Source organism: Benincasa hispida, chromosome 6 (genome assembly GCF_009727055.1).
Source record: "Benincasa hispida cultivar B227 chromosome 6, ASM972705v1, whole genome shotgun sequence".
Taxonomy (NCBI): Eukaryota; Viridiplantae; Streptophyta; class Magnoliopsida; order Cucurbitales; family Cucurbitaceae; genus Benincasa; species Benincasa hispida.
The window spans coordinates 53,887,082-53,903,509 of record NC_052354.1 but is presented as its reverse complement, the minus strand read 5'-3'; the positions used below and the strand labels follow the sequence as shown (position 1 = coordinate 53,903,509).

Sequence of the window (16,428 nt, the reverse complement as noted above, 5' to 3'; positions counted from 1 at the left end):
TAGTCTGAGGAAATAGTAAATACTATAAAAAAAAATGGTGGTAGGTAATAGTAAATATCGTAACAAAAAGAGATTTAAAATAGTAATACCGTAGATAATTGTATGTTATGAATAGTAATAAATATCACTATTATATTTGGAGTCTCAAATATAGAGTGGGCTATTATAGCTCACTTCAACTTCAAGTTGGGGAGCCAAATACTCCAAAAAGTTTGGAAAAAAAAAATGAGCATATTTTAAGTTATATAAAACATATATGCTCTTGACCACTATTACGTTGAACTAAGAAAGGTCTCTAGTATTTGTGATTTTTTTATAATTTAGTTCCTACTATTTAAAACTTTTTAATCTAGTTTCTTAATTTTGTTTTTATTTTATTTATTACTTTTATTATCTATTTTCTGTCGGTGGATGTTAAAAACTTGGAAATTATTTTATCTTAGATGACTTACTTTCCTTTTCCTTTTCCTTTTTCTTTTTCCTTTTCTTTTTCCCTTTCTTTTTTCTTGTTTTTTGCTTTTTTTTTTTTTTTTTTTTTTTTTGTTTTTTAGATGACTTACTTTATTCTTTTTAAGTTATAATATGTGAACTCAACCACATTTAACATCCATTAATAACAAAATATATAATTGATTGACATGGAAATATAAGAAATCAACTTGAAACTTTTTAATGAGTAGATATGAAGTTTTAAAGGACTAGACATTAGGGAGGGAATTATCGTAAATAATCCCTTCAAGTTTTTACTTTTCAATACTATTATCATTTTTTAAAATTTATTAGGATAGTTTTTTTCGATCCATTTTAGATGACATCGACTACTGAGATTTAGTTAAAAATTTACCTTTTTTTTTTTAATTTATCAATTATTTTGGGTGAATCTCGGTCATTACATATCGAGCTTCTTTTTTTTTTCAAATATTATTTAACCTTCCCCAATTCTGTTATTTTTTTAAATATTATTTAAACTTCCTACATCTTGTACCAAATCTTATATAACTTCAAATTTTCTACAAATTAGTGAGGAGTATTAATGAGGAGTATTGTATCAAATATTTACTTAACTTTTCAAATCTTTAATCCAATTTATGTTTTCAAATTATCCAAATAGTTTTCAACTGATGGACTTGTGATTTTAAAAGTTTGAGAAATATCAGATATTGTTAAAAAAAAAAAAAAAAAAAGTAAGATATGAGAAATATACAGAATCTCACTGTTAATCTACCAAAAATTCATTGAAAAGTCCAAATATACTGTGCTAGATTAATACCTAGATTTTATATATTTCTTTCTTTCTTTCTTTTTTTTTTTTTTTGCAACATTGAACCTTTTCCAAAATTTAAAAAATCATTTAAGATCCATCTAAAAAAATTAATTTGGATAATAGGTAAATTGAATTAGAAATTATAAATTGCACTAAAGATTTGAAAATTTGTGTACATTAGAATAACAGAATTGTGAGAAAATTTAAAAATATATAAGATTTGAGAAGATTAGATAATATATTTGGAAAAATTGATATAATTTTGGTATAATCTGGTTGTACCAAGAAGGCCAAAAGACAATTGATAAGTTGGAAAAAAAGAATAATTTTTAATTAAATCTAGCGGGTTGATCTCATTCGAGATTGATCGAAAAAAACTAATTGAATGAATTTTCAAAACACGTGCTAATTTTGAAAAGTAAAAATTTAAAGGGGTTATTTCTGACCATTTTCCAATTAAGGACTTAAATATATATTAATTAAGGTTATATAACTGTTAGCAATTATATTTTTAGAAAAAATAGTTTTAATATGATTTAAATCAGTGTTCGGTTAATTTCAATTTCTTAACTGAAAAATGCATATTTAAAAAAAAAAAAAAAACCCTTAAAAATGCAGGTTACAATAATGTTTTTGTAAACTAATATTTAATTTTTGGGATTAAGCTATAATGACCAAAGAATAGAGGAGATAGACAAATATGGCAAAAACTTCCGATATGAATTTCTAATTATTTTTTATTTCATATTTTTCCTAAACAATTTAATTGATAGAGAGAGAGAAAGATAGAGGGAGAGAAAAGCGGTGATCGACGATCGACAATTGGACATGTGGCGACTGACGAAAGAGGCGGAGTGGTGCTCAATAACAGATGATGTGGAGAAGTTCTAGTTCATGAAAGAGAGATATTGGAGGGAGTGGTCTATTGCATGCAAAGAAGAAGTTCCAAATTTTATTTTTACTATTTTTATTTTATAAATTTAAGTGTATAGTTATAAAGTATATCAACTCAATCAAGTGCATTAGTATTATATATGAGTGCATTATTATCAACAGTATAAATTAAGTGTATCAATAGTATATCAATAAAGTTTGTCGACATTATAAAAGAGTGCATCATTATCAAGTTTATTACCAGTATATTAGTCAAATATATCATTATCAAGTGTATCAAGTATATCAATAGTATAAAATAAGTGAATAATTAACAAAATTGTCAGTAGTTTATCAATCAAGTGCATTATTATCAAGTATATCAGTCAAGTGTATATTAGTATAGAGAGGGTATTTGCGATATTTTGCATCTTTTATATGTGGGTTAGGCTTCGTTTTTGCCACTTTTGCCAACAACAAACATGTGGGCTATAAGACTAATTAATGTACTTTGTTTTGCTTTTTTTGCAAGTGCCCCTTTCTATATTGATTGACTATCATAAATTAATTCTATCATTTTTTTTAGTGTACGACGTGACTATAGAGATATGAACCTCTAACCAAGATAGTACATGTCAATTACCACGCTTATTTTAACAACTAATTAAATTTAACCTTTAAATATATATAAATCTATAATATAACCTTTAAAAGATTATAGGAAAAAAAAATTGAAATCATTCCTGTTGACACAGAACGACGTCGGATGGCCCCAGTAAGTTCATGCTAACAAAAAGAAAACTATAAAAGATATGGAATTTGTTTTTCATATCATACATTATAGTATCTTTATTGATTATCTCTTCTTGTTCTTTTTCTTGGAGCTTCATTGGTCCATCATCATATTCTAAACTTTTTTAAATGAAAAAGAAAAAAGAAATTAATGTATCTAAGATTGTTTTGATAATGTACCTCAATTTCTTTCATTTCTTGTTGATTATTTTGTTCTCTAATTATGTTTTATTATTAAGAATTATTACCATTTTTTTACTTAGTTAAATTTTTTTCTTCACTTTGATTTTTGGGAATGGAGAAAAGGTTGGATACTTACAAATATGAATACCTTCTTAAAAGGGAGCTTTATTCATCTACAAGATTATTTAAAGTCGAGAGGACTATAACAGATCGAAACATTCTACTACAAATCGATAAGAAAACAAATAAACTAAAAAAAAAAAAACATTAACTAAAAAGACTCATCATCAAACAAGAACGTCAATAACTAAAGTAAGTTCAACTCAACTCAATGGAAATTGTCTAGGAGTAGTGACACCAACATGCTCTTTTAAGTATATATGATATTTTAATTTTAAACTTTACAAATCATTTAATAAATTATTTGGTTTTCAATTTTTGAGAATTAAATTCGAAAGCATTACTTCCACTTATTTTTTTTATTGTCTACTTCTTAAAAGTGTTTTCAAAATTTAAGCCAATATTTTAAAACTAAAAAAATAGCTATTAAAACTTACTTTTTTTGTAATAGAATTTGGAGTTGAAAATTCAAAATGTTATTTATAAAAGATGAAAATTGATGAGAAAGCAATTAAAAAATTAAAAATCAACGGGTTATCAAACAAGATCTAAACCATTGTTTTAGGGGAAGATGGTCAACAAAAACCAATTGTTTGGCAAATCATTTAGAGCTTTAACTATAGCGTCATTGAGTTTTTGTTGTGTTAATTCCAACATATGATACAAGGCCTTTTGATTATAGTTTACAAACAAAACTATAAACCATAAAATAGTAATTAGGGCAATAAACTTCTTGGTATGATAATACTTTGGATATTAGTTCATAGAACTAAATTTTAATTTCACCAAGAAAGAAAAAATCTAATCAGATGCATTTTCAGTACACCCATATCTGTTAGTTCATCCAATTATCTAACTACAGTTTATTACATTGTAGTCTTTTTTATTGTGTGATTGGAGTGGTCTGCACCAAAATGGTTGGATGTTGCTTAGCGTTAATTGAAATACACTACTTCCTTTGGGATTAAAAATTTGATCTTCCTTCTCGCAGTTTTTGTACTAAAAAAATGTATTGTTCTTCAATGAATAATAAATTTTTGGGCAAATTACAAAATCCACACTTAAAGTATGGCGGTAGTTACAATTGGACCCTCAAACATACATAATTATATAAATTGTAACCATGTATAAATTTGATGGTTCAATTTTTATCAATTGGGGGTTCAATTTCTACAACCATGTATAACACTTATAGAAGTTTGAGAGTCCAATTTTTACAATTGAAAATTTGAAGATATAAGTACAATTACTACCATATCATGGCTGGTTTTTGCAATTTGCCTCAAAATTTTTATTGCAAAAAATGTAGAGATATTCAAACCATTGACCACTTGGTTGTTAGCACATTATAAATCTAACATTGTAGTTTGGGGTGGCAAAAATGGGTCAGGTCCAGGACAGGGAGTCCCTGGTTTGACCGGGGATGGGGTCAAATCAGGGATACAAAACTGGTCCCCAGTCAGGGACAGAGAGGGTATCCCGCCCTATCCCCGTCCCCGACCTGGNTATAATATAATTAATTTTAACTTTATATTAAATTTACAATAAAAAATATAAAATCTTTTTTAATTATTAATTTAAATACATAAAACAATAATAATGGGTCAAATTTTGAGGCCCGCTCGAAATTTGACCAACCTTTAAAAAACGCTTGAAAATTGGTCTCCTGATGATGTTAGTTGCGCGCGAAAGTATCGTTTTAACCCCAAAACGTGTGCGAGACTAGATGTAATACAGATTTCTTGTTCTTTCCTCTCGTTTCTTCATCTTATTCCTCTCGCTCCTTCCTCTTGCTCCCCAATTCACGTTGTTCTCCATCATTTTTTCCTTCTTTTGAATTCTTCCTCTTGGTTCTTCTTCTCGCTTCTTCCTCTCACTTCTTCCTCTTGTTTCTTCCTCTAGCTTTTTCTCATCAATTTTGTAGTTTTTTCCTTCATTTGAATTCAGAAAGAAGAAGAAAAGAAAGCTAGAAGAAGAAAGAAAAAGAAAAAGAAAGGCAAAAAAAAGAGGAAAAAGAAGACAAAGAGGAAGAAGGTGGACTGAAATTTAAAATTTAAAATGTTCAATCTGTCTAATGAAGAACGAGAGGAAGACACGAGAGAAATAAGTATAAAACGAGATGAATGAGCGAGAATATGCGATGCATGTGTGACATCGAGAGTTTTGGGAACGAAGCGGACATTTCACATGTGGTTGACATCATCAAAAGGCCAAAATTCGAGTGTTTTTGAAAGTTGGGCCAAATTTCGAGTGGGCCTCGAAATTTGACTCATCCGTATAAATTTTCCGTAAAATAACCCACTTGTGTTTCTTACACTTTCTTTTCTTCTCTTCTCTTCTCTTCTCTTCTTTCTTTCTTTGTTTTTTTTCTTTTGTTACATTCTATAAAATTTATTCTTATTTTGGATTAAAGAGTTCAAGTTTCAATTACTCTCGTGTTAGGCATTTGAAAGTTTTTATTTTAGTCCATTGAACTTTAAAATTGTTTCAAAAGATCCCTTTTGAAAATTTACTATAAAATATAGGGGTGTTAAAAAACCCGGTAACCCCACCAACCCGGACTACCCAACCGGGTTAGATTTTATTTTGGGTTGGGTTAAAATTTTTTTAAAATATTAAATTCGGGTTGGGTCTCGGATTACCCATTTCAGGGTCGGATCGAATCGACCCGACCCGAATATATATATATATATATAATGAAATAAAACATAAAACCGACAGATCGAGACGCGAGACCGATAGACCGCCTTTGGTAAGCAATCGTGTAGCATTTGGTAAGTGATCTTTGGTAAGCAATCGTGTAGCAGAGCTCAACGATCGTGTAGCATTTGGTAAGTGATCGTATAGCATTGGGTAGGCGATCGTATAACATTTTGTTACTCAACGATCGTGTAGCAGAGCTAAGTGATCGGGTAGCCGAGCTCAGCGATCGTGTAGCATTTGGTAAGCGATCATATAACATTTGGTAGGCGATCGTATAGCATTGGTAGGCGATCGTGATCGTGTAACAGAACCGGTGACCCAACCCGGCCCAATCCAGAAATTTTGGGTTAGGTTGGGTTGACCCTCCAAAAATGAACTAATAGGGTTCATTATTAGTCAACCCGAATTTTCTTCTACACAATTCTTTCAATTCGGACTATGTACACCACTGCTGAAATAAAATATAACTTGATAAGACAATAGAAGTCTTAGAGTTGTAAACATACATGATGTCATTTATAGCATTACTAATTGTATAATAACAATATGACAATTGATATGTAAATTTGTATTTCGAAAATGATGTCAATCATAACTTTGAATTTAAATAAATATAATAACAATTATAATTTTTCATATATTTGATAGTCTTCCAAAATTCACAAACAAATCAACCCCCACATCATTTTAGCAAGTAAAAACTCTCCGGGAATTATTATTATTAGTTTTTTTTAAATCAAAGCAGTTTTAAATGAAAACTTCAAAGTTTGAGGCAAATTTTCTCGTAGCTTCTTGTTAAAATGGCTTGAATCTATCTTGTGATACTTTGAATGACCAAGTATGGGATTTAGAAGAGAGCACTATAAAAATTCTCTAACCTAAAGCTGTTATTATTATTATTATTATATAATATTCTCCCTAATAAAAATGTTTTCTCCTATCTCATAGACGTTGCTAGTGAATCACATAAATCTGTATTGTTTTTTATATTTTCTCTATTTTTTACTTATCCATTTCGTAATACTTTTGATCCAAAGAGCTCAATCGCTCATCTGGAACAGAATCTAGATGCCATTAAAGCACTCAACTCCAAAATTAAAAGAATTTCAGAGCTCGAAAGTACCACTCCTAATCATTGATGACAACGAAGAGGAAGAAGAAAGGAGAAGCCCACCCATAGTCGTTGATGATGAAGAAGACCAAGACTCCCTTTATTTCAACCCAGAAGAACTACCAGTACGTAAAAAATAACCCACTTGTTTTCAATAGTTGTTTTTTTCTTTTTTTCATTTTTTTTTCTGGTTCTTTTTGTAGCTTCTTTATGAAATGATTAATTGCTCTGAAACAGAAAGTACTTGACGACGAACAATATAAAGAAGCGATTAAACTATATAATTCAGAACGAAGGGAAGAACCTATTGTCAGCCACTGATGAAGAGGGAGGAAGAAGGAAGAGCCCCATTAAAATGGTACAATCTTTCTCCATTTCTCTCTTCTGAGCTGCTTGAAAATGGTGATCTTTTAATGGTTTTCCATTTTTCTGATTGGTTTTGTGTAGGCTGCAAAAAATGAGGACAACAAAAGGGAAGAAAGAAGAACTAATGATTGGTGTCATTAAAGTAGATGGAAGGAGAGAAAGTTGTTCACAAGATAAAAAAAGAAAGGCACTGATTAAATCATTCAAGCAGAATTCATTACCTTCATTTCAATACTCATCAATAAATTTGTTTTTATGGAAATAGAATTCTATTATTACTTTCTATATAGACAAATTCCAGCTAGAAGTATACAATGAGTGATCTGAAAGATACATACTACTACTATACAGAATCTATAACCTCTGACATTGTTTATAACTTTTTATGAATTTGTTTAAGTAAAATCAAACCTCTCATCTCCTTTGGAAGTTGAAGGATTTTATTGCGAAAGCAAAGATCGTGGCAAAAAACAAGCAGAAACCAAATACCATGATGGCAGCTACACCTAGAAAATCATGTCTAAAGCCGAAAACGTGCTTGAGAACATCGTGTATCGCTACCGAATTAATTCCATCCGATAGCTTTACCAGCTTATTGTCATCGCCATATTGTGATACTTGGAGTCCATATAAACTCCAAGCCACAGGATTAGCCCAGTAATACCATCTCCACCATATTGGGATTCTCTGAAATAAGTAGTAAAGAAACAACTTCAGGTCACTCAAAATGAATATAAGCAGAAGCAAGAACATGCTTCTATTATATCATTTGATGGCAGTCAGATAAGTTATGCCCGTTACGTTAGGGGACTCCACTAGTTCATACGTATGTGAAGAGAGGCAAAGAGAATTTTAAATCAACCATCAACCCAAAAGCTTAAACCGATGAGTTTGAGTAGATTTAATTATCTCTATATTTCAACAAGAAAAGTTAGAAACGAGTAAATGCTGTATTTTTTCTATTCTTTTTCTCTTTTTTTTTTCAAGGGGAGAACGAGGGGGAAGTAAGACACGAGAACAGATTAGAAAAGTTCCAATAGTAGAGTACTGACTCTCTAGAATGATCTGGCTAGCTTATTTATAAAAGATATAATTATCAAGCAAAATTTTGATGATAAACAACTAAAAATATGTTACATATGGAAGAGTTTACCTTGTGAGGAATCATGAAGCCACTGAAGAGGTTCCAGAGCATGTAGAAGGGAGCCGCAATAATGGCACCCACATTATGATTTGGTGTGATAGCTGTTGTCATCATTCCGTAGAATGTGAAGTATAGCAAGGTAAAGTACATAAAGAAAATATACCAAATAAACTTCAAAGCCGTCCAGTCAAATGCAGCCATGGAGTAGAAAATGGAGCAGTAAATAACTGTCTGTGCGAACACATAAGGGAACTCGATTGCAACCTATGCATATAAAAAATGCATTAGGCAACTTTCAGGAAGTCAATTACAATATAGGTACACATAAAACATCAAGAGGAGTACCTGAGCAAATGCAAATGGTAAAGCAGAATACAATCCAGCAGCTCTTTCTCGATATGAGACAAATCGCTCGATTGAAACAACTGGTTGAACGGCAGTGGCATTCGTGATTCCAATGAAAAGAACAGCAGCATAAAGGGATCCCATAGCATTAAATAAGTCTTGTTGGGTTTCTCTGTGAAGGGAGAAAACAATAATGATGATAACCATGTAGAGTGTAAAAATAATCAAATCATAATGACTAAATTTTGTTGAGATGGGGAAATAAAAGCGAGAAACCGGTGGTCTGTAGAAGGCATACAAATAATAAACAGATAAAAAGTTATAGTAGAAACCTTTTGGCACCAAATTTCCAACATATTGTTCCAAGCATCAATGAGATAATAACAGTGTAAAAGAATTTCACTGCAGTGTACTGTGGGTTCCGCCAGTAAGACAAATTTTGTTTCCACAGGCAAGCTAAAAACTGATTGAAAGATGACTGAGAATACTTTGTTGGGAAGCTCAGTTCTTTTGAATTACTAATTGGCCTGCTCAAGGTTTCAACCAAGTCTAGATTGCGTCTGAAACAAAAAGAAGTGAACCTAGTTAGATAAACAGAAGGTATCTGCATGAAAATGAAGGAATGAACATATCCATACTGGAATAGAGTTGATCTCCTGTAAACTTCAGCAAAATCCACTCCGAGACGACTTTCTTCAACTGCAGAAGTAACCTCAAGCATCCATGCGGCAGGATTATAGCCTGATTTGATTTTTGGCACTCCTTCAACTGCCTACATAACATAATACTAGGACGTCTGAGGATTTGTGTATCTACAAATATTAAGCAATTGGTTGTTACTAAAATGACGCGTCTATAAATAATTTTACCTCAAAATACTTGATAAGTTCACGGGACTTGGGTCCTAATGGACCAGCATAGATGAGTTCTCCTCCACGCTTCATTAATAAAAGCTGCAGCATAGAATGCCATCATTAGAAGGAACTTCATTACAAATAATCAGATGAAAAAGAAGTTTTCGGACATGTTCAGATTGACTTTCTAAGTGTTGAGACGAAAGAAACATAAGAAATTCCAATACCATGATGGCTTAGTTACCCTTACTCTTCTACATATATTTAAGTAGTACAAAAATAAGTGGGACGAAGAAAGAAAGCCGTTCTCTTCAAGTTGCAAAAAATAGAAAATACGTGAATGGAAGTAATTGTGCATATTGTGGACTCTAGTGTTGTAGGTATTGTAAAGTACATAAGATATGATAATAGCGGAGAAGAAGACGGAAGATGCTTATGCAATTAAAATTGATCTAAGTGATAAAGAGAACACAATTGCTGGCACTTGGTAACTCAAAAGTCAAGCAAGTTCTGGAGAAAAATGGAAATTACCTCGTCAAAAGATTCAAAAATATCTATGCTGGGCTGATGGATTGTGCAGACTATTGTACGCCCTGTATTGACAATATTCCTCACTGTCCGCATGACAATGGCAGCAGACCTCGCATCCAGCCCTGACGTAGGTTCATCCATGAACACTATGGATGGGTTCGCTACAAGTTCAACAGCAATTGTCAATCTTTTCCTTTGTTCTGTTGATAAACCATCGACACCCGGTAGACCAACTAAAGCTCCACTGAGTGGAGTAAGCTCAACAAGTTCCATCACCTCATCAACAAAAGCCTGCATAAATACAAACTATCAAGTATCAATATATGTCAATTACACACCATAATAATTTTAAAAGAAATCATCAATCGAGTTTTACCTTTTGTGTCTCCAAGTCAACATCTGAAGGTAATCGCAGCCAAGCGGAGAAGAGAAGTGATTCCATAATAGTCAAACATGGGGAGTGAATATCCGTTTGTTCACAGTAACCAGAAACTCTAGCAAATGTATCCTGCCTTTTGGGATAACCGGATATATGTATGCTTCCTTCAATGACCCCACCAGTTTTCCTACCAGCCAATACATCCATGAGTGTGGTTTTCCCAGCTCCACTGACTCCTAGTAGCGCTGTAAGCACACCTGGTCTGAAAGATCCACTAACATTAACCAACAATTGTAATCTGTCTTCTGTTACCCCTTGTTGCTTCAGCTCCTGAAGTAATAAATTAAATCAGATAATAAACAACCAAGTTCCCAAAATAATGAATAGAGAACTGGATTCAAATCTCACCATGGGAACGTCAACATAGTAATTAATATTGCTGAAAGACATTGAAAGTTGTTGGAAGGGAAGTACCATCCCTCTCTGTTTAAAGTACTTTCCTGCCAAATAATTGAGATGGTGAAATTATGGAATTAGTTTGGCATGGGCAGCACTTGACGAATGGCCGAGGAAATCTATATACTAAGTTTTTTAAACAGCTTAATCAGATTCAGACCATTCAATGACCCCGAATACTGCAAATAATGTCTCAACTCAATAACAGTGGTTTCTCCTTTCCTTCTTTTCTCTCTCTCTTGCAGTTCTTCCGTGGAGACTACAGCTTGGCTTTTGCCCAAAGCTGTGAAGAAAAAGGGTGAAGCAACAAATCAGTGAAAAAATAATTTTAAAAAAATTTACATTTTTCAATAATCATCCTGCAGAGTCTATTGGTGCTAACATAGTAGCAGAAGTAAAATAATATAATCAATTTATAACTGATTGCTTACGTTTAAGGTATGCCAGGAAGAATGTAAAAAGCGTATTGAAAATCACTGTATATCCAAGCAAAGCACCAACGCCAATCCAATACCAATAGCTCTCTGTAAAAAGGCTGCGTGCTTTCAGTAAAGATTCTCCTAGTGACATGCTTGTATTCTTCCCAACGCTCTATATTGTGAATAGAGAAAGAAAGCAGTTCACAATGTCATTAAAAGCAGATGCATCTAGAATATTTAATAGTTGTAGAAATGAGAATATTACCTTGTCCCAAGAATGCCCAAGAAACTCATTAACAGATGCAGCATTTTGGGCGTACATCAAAGGAGACCACCAGAAACCCCATATCCACCATTTTGGTATACGATCTGTTACAATGAAGGAACATTTGTGAGACTTGCACACTTCATGGGTTAATACGTTGACATAGAAAACATGCAACATCAACCTCTTGAAATAATATATCCTCCAAGAGCCATAACAACCAACATAGTAAAGGATCCAAAGGTATTGGCAACAATCATGTTACGTCCCAATGATCCCATGAGGCGAAAGAGTGCTATAGACATTTGATGCAGAGAAAAGAATAACAAAAGTTGCCGCAAGAATCTGCATATTAAGAAACCACAATCAAATCCACCCATGTCAACATAGTTATTCTTATCTCACCAAATTCAAAAGGAATACACAATTTTTACCACTTACCTAGTGATAGCAGGATCATATCCAATCACATAATACGTGACTACAACCCAGATACCAGATTCCAAGAGTGAAATTGGAATACTTAAGATCCAAGAAGGAAGAGTATAAATCCAGCTTGGATAAAAGTGCAAATCCCTGTGCTTGTAAATTACAGGAAGTTTGGCCACCAGCATTGACACCTCTGTAAATCCATTAAAAAGGATGATAACGGTAGAAAAGTAGAGTGCCCCAAGATAAAGTCCTCCGTCATCGACTGTGTCATGATTCATTGTTGTCCGGAAAAAGACACTCATTGTAATCATCGCAACCAGTAGTAACTGCATAATAGAAACGATGAGGACAACAGAAAAATATGTCATCCTTCAATTGTTGGTTTATAATGGTCGCATAAGTTGTTTCTATCACAGACACAGCATTAACAAGTGGATTTATTTCAATCTTTAAATAAGGCGTAAAATATATAAAGGTAAAACAAAAAATGATAAAGAACTGCTTTACCACCTGAACAAATTTAAAAATGTAGATAAATGAGTTTCGTTTCATCAACAGCTTTAGCAATGAAAAGCTGGTCTTAAGAAGCTCACGCCTCTTTACTCCATATTGAGAAGATGACAAGGAAGCTGGATGGTTATAACGTCTGTCAAAAGGAACTTCCAATTCTTCAGACAAATTTTTCCCGATGTGATACAAACGAAAAGCTTTGGCAAACTTTGCTGCAGGGATAAATTGGTAAGGACGATCAGGAACTGACCAGTACTGCTCCTGATCCTTCTTTGATATAACCTATAGTCATTATTGGGTAAGCAAACATATTAGCAAAAAAGTAGTGGGAATTTTCAGTTCATCTCTACACAGCTTGCTTACTTCTTGCAAGAAGTCTGCAACATTCTTTCTCTCGGGACAGGTGAATCCCATAGACGCAAAGAAATTAAGAACAGAGTCTCTCGGTCCCTGATATATAATTTGGCCTTCACAGAGAAGTATAACATCATCAAACAACTCATAGGTCTCAGGAGCAGGCTGCAGCAGAGAAACTACAGTGGTTGAGTCAAGTGCACAGGTAGAATGCCTAAGATATTTGATAATTTGATAGGTAGTTGAACTATCAAGCCCCGTTGATATCTCATCCATGAATAGTACTCTTGCAGGACCAATTAGCAATTCGCCTGAAGTAATGTGTTGTAATCATCATTACTCATTAATATAATCATCGGTGTAGAAGAGATGGATGGTAACAAACCAGTCGTAAGACGCTTTTTTTGTCCTCCAGAAATCCCTTTGAGCATTTCATCTCCTACCAATGTGTCAGCACACACGTCCAACCCTAAAATCTTCGCAGATATCAATACTTCAGGTGTGGAGCAATGACGTCAAAATATTGCACAGAAAGAACGCACAACGGTATAATTCTTAGAAAACCTGTATGGCTTTCTAAAATTTTACATTGAATTAATAAGGTTTTATGACATAATTAATTAGTGAAAATCTCCTGTCAAACACTAAACAGAGTCACCAATAAAACTTCATAACCAAGAAGTCTGGACTGACCAAAATGTTGATTGCATCGTTCTACGCCAAGCCAAGCACAAGATGATGGAGAGTAAAGCAATTTATTGAGGATAATGGAAGTTCAGTAATCGTATCTTACATGTTGATAAATAATACATAAATATAGGTAAAATCTAACAGGACCAAGGTTGCAACTTCTATCAGCAGTTCAGTACATATCAAAGTGTGGAAAGCAACTTGAACGTACCTTCATAATGTACTCCACCACAAGGCTTGTCTCTTGACCCCCTAGAGCCAATGACTAGAGAGAAAATTGCAGTAATTTTCAACCAGTCAAATTCATATCATTTAGTATATTTCTGGCATTCAAAAAACAGATGGTAACAAGTGAAGATTAAAGAAAAAATATACATGAAGTATCACATACCTTCATAAATATATCAAGATCTTCATCAGGTTTTATCCCTGCAATCTTTTCCCTTCTTGCTAGTTCCATGAGCATATCTGTCACAGTTGAAATAAGTATTAAAAGAAGTATTAACTGTCAGAGTCCAAGATTTTTCATAGCTTACCATATTTGAACCCAACGCCTTGACAGCGGCCTGCAAAATCAAGAGTTTCTCTAACAGTTATTTCTGCAATATGTTTGTCCTGTTGACTAACGTAAGCCGCTGTCCTCTGTGGAACAAACTCATTGAAGCCATGCCCATTATATGTTATTCTCCCTGATTGCTGACCAAAGAAATAAGAACAGATGGTTTAAGAAATAATGATGAAGTAAGCCTTAGATGTTACTTCATTAGGATACGCTAGGACAGAGGATTCATTCAATCTCTACAGGTAGCTGTAATCGGAGGTCTATGGTGCAATGTTAGTTACACTCTCTATGTCATTACCAGCCAAACATGATAGCAGATTTTTAGAACACAGTGCAAGAGATTTTTTTTTGATTCGTTGTTAGGTTCGAGGAGTAAATTCAGGAAAGAAGTCTAGTGGGGGTCATTGCTAAACATCGATAGGCAATTATGCAAGCTCACATAATTAGTCGTCTAACATGATTCCTTTCCAGTTAGAATCCATTGTTAATATCAACAACGTTTTTGCAGTGAAGTGCAAAGTTTCCATTATTCAGTACCTGCAAATCACTTTCAAGGCGACCAGCAAGGGCTAAAAGAAGTGTCGTCTTTCCAGAGCTTGGGGGACCCAATAACAAAGTCAATCTACAAAAAGCTCATGATCTTATAACATTTAAAAATAGAAACATAATCCAACATTCAGCCTCTATATGGTTAGAATTAGGAAGTTTACCTGGAAGGTCTTATAATTCCACTGACATTGTCTAAAATTGTCAACTTGCTTCTTTGACTGCTGTATATTTTCAGTTTCCTAAGAAGTGCCTGGCACAATGTTTACATACAAACATCAAGTAACCATCTGAAGAACAGATGAAGCGGCATTTTTCCAATAGTTGATTAACAATTTTTTTTTTATAAAAAAATGGCGTCCTCATGTTAGAGATACAGAGTAAATACTACCCTACCTCCATCATGTTGCACATGAAGTTGGGAATAGTCGGCAGAGCTCTGGTTCCAATGTGAACAAACGATTCTACAGTCAACTGTTGAAACCTAACCTCAATCTTTGGGAACTCTAAATCAACTCTGCGACCATAAAAGTCAGAGAATGTGAATCAATTTAACGGTCGCGGTAGTACCTTAATCATGAAAGCCGCAAACCAATTACAAATCAAAATTCAGCAGGAAAAATAATTAGCAAGCATTATTAGTAACTGTAGGATTGATGGCTCTCAAATTGACACGATCACAAACTTCAAAACGGTAGTAATTAGTGAAAAACGCCTCCATGAAGCAAGAAAACGACATTCTACCCAATAATCACACCACATTTCACTTGTTAGTTAATAATAAGAAAAACAGAGGAGTAATCAAAAAGAATTTCGCCATTATCCTTTCATTTTTCCAAAGAGCAGTAATAAACAACACATCAACAATCAGAAATTAGCAAGGAAGCTGAATTAGAAGAATTACGCATCGAAACGCCGTCGCACTCGTTGAAAGAACATCTCCGGATCATCATCAACCGAACTGACTAATCGGTCAATAAGAAGCTTTTGCTCTTGAACCTCAAGCTCACTAACATCAATCTCCTTAGCATCTCCAACAATATTCCTGAAAATGCCTCTACGAAGACGCGAATACGTCGGTAGCCTCTCGAGCGCCGCCCAGCGTAAGGCCTCCTCGTCTTCTCCATCTTCCCTAAACGACGACGTTCGAACAAACACATTCTCCGCCGTGTTCCACATGGTGGAAGAAGATCTATAAGTTTCAACCAGAGAAAGGAAACAAACAGAGAATCAATCGAACACACAAAAATTAAAAAAATAAAAGAGAGAAACAATGGAAAATGGTTGAAGAAGAGATTGTCACATTGGTGAATCTAAGAAGTCGTTTAGCTCTTTTGTGGTATATGAGTGAAAGAAATATTGCCCTAGAAACGGGTAGTTGAGCTCTGCATTAATGACTTCTTCATCCTTCTCTCTCTCTGTTTAAAGTCGTTGTTTGTTGAACTCTCTTTCTACCTCAAAGCTGTTGCAAGAAATGTAAAGTAAAGCAGAGAAGAAGAGCACTGTGAGTGAGTAGGATCATTTAATGG

General features: G+C 33.6%; 1 protein-coding gene across 1 annotated transcript; it reads right to left on the bottom strand.

The window, feature by feature from the left end:
- Positions 1-7,826: 7,826 nt before the first annotated feature.
- LOC120080117 (ABC transporter G family member 32) lies at positions 7,827-16,196 on the bottom strand. The gene is made up of 24 exons (XM_039034679.1): positions 15,804-16,196; positions 15,296-15,416; positions 15,064-15,152; positions 14,891-14,975; positions 14,328-14,487; positions 14,183-14,259; positions 14,003-14,056; positions 13,487-13,577; positions 13,111-13,412; positions 12,748-13,029; positions 12,247-12,563; positions 11,990-12,150; positions 11,806-11,909; positions 11,553-11,712; positions 11,282-11,404; positions 11,074-11,165; positions 10,663-10,995; positions 10,287-10,577; positions 9,771-9,854; positions 9,540-9,673; positions 9,234-9,461; positions 8,902-9,073; positions 8,566-8,820; positions 7,827-8,099 (listed from the first exon to the last, which is right to left on the bottom strand). The coding sequence occupies exons 1-24, from the start codon at positions 16,076-16,078 to the stop codon at positions 7,827-7,829; spliced, it is 4,263 nt and encodes a 1,420-aa protein (XP_038890607.1). The 5' UTR covers positions 16,079-16,196.
- Between the last annotated feature and the right edge of the window lie 232 nt (positions 16,197-16,428).

Bases quoted from the DNA above. Each gene is read 5' to 3' on its own strand.
- LOC120080117 (XM_039034679.1), bottom strand. From the start codon at position 16,078: ATGTGGAACACGGCGGAGAATGTGTTTGTTCGAACGTCGTCGTTTAGG. The intron at 10,996-11,073 runs GTGAGATTTGAA...TTATTACTTCAG, and splicing joins ACTATGTTGACGTTCCCATG to GAGCTGAAGCAACAAGGGGT. The intron at 10,578-10,662 runs GTAAAACTCGAT...GTATTTATGCAG, and splicing joins TTGACTTGGAGACACAAAAG to GCTTTTGTTGATGAGGTGAT.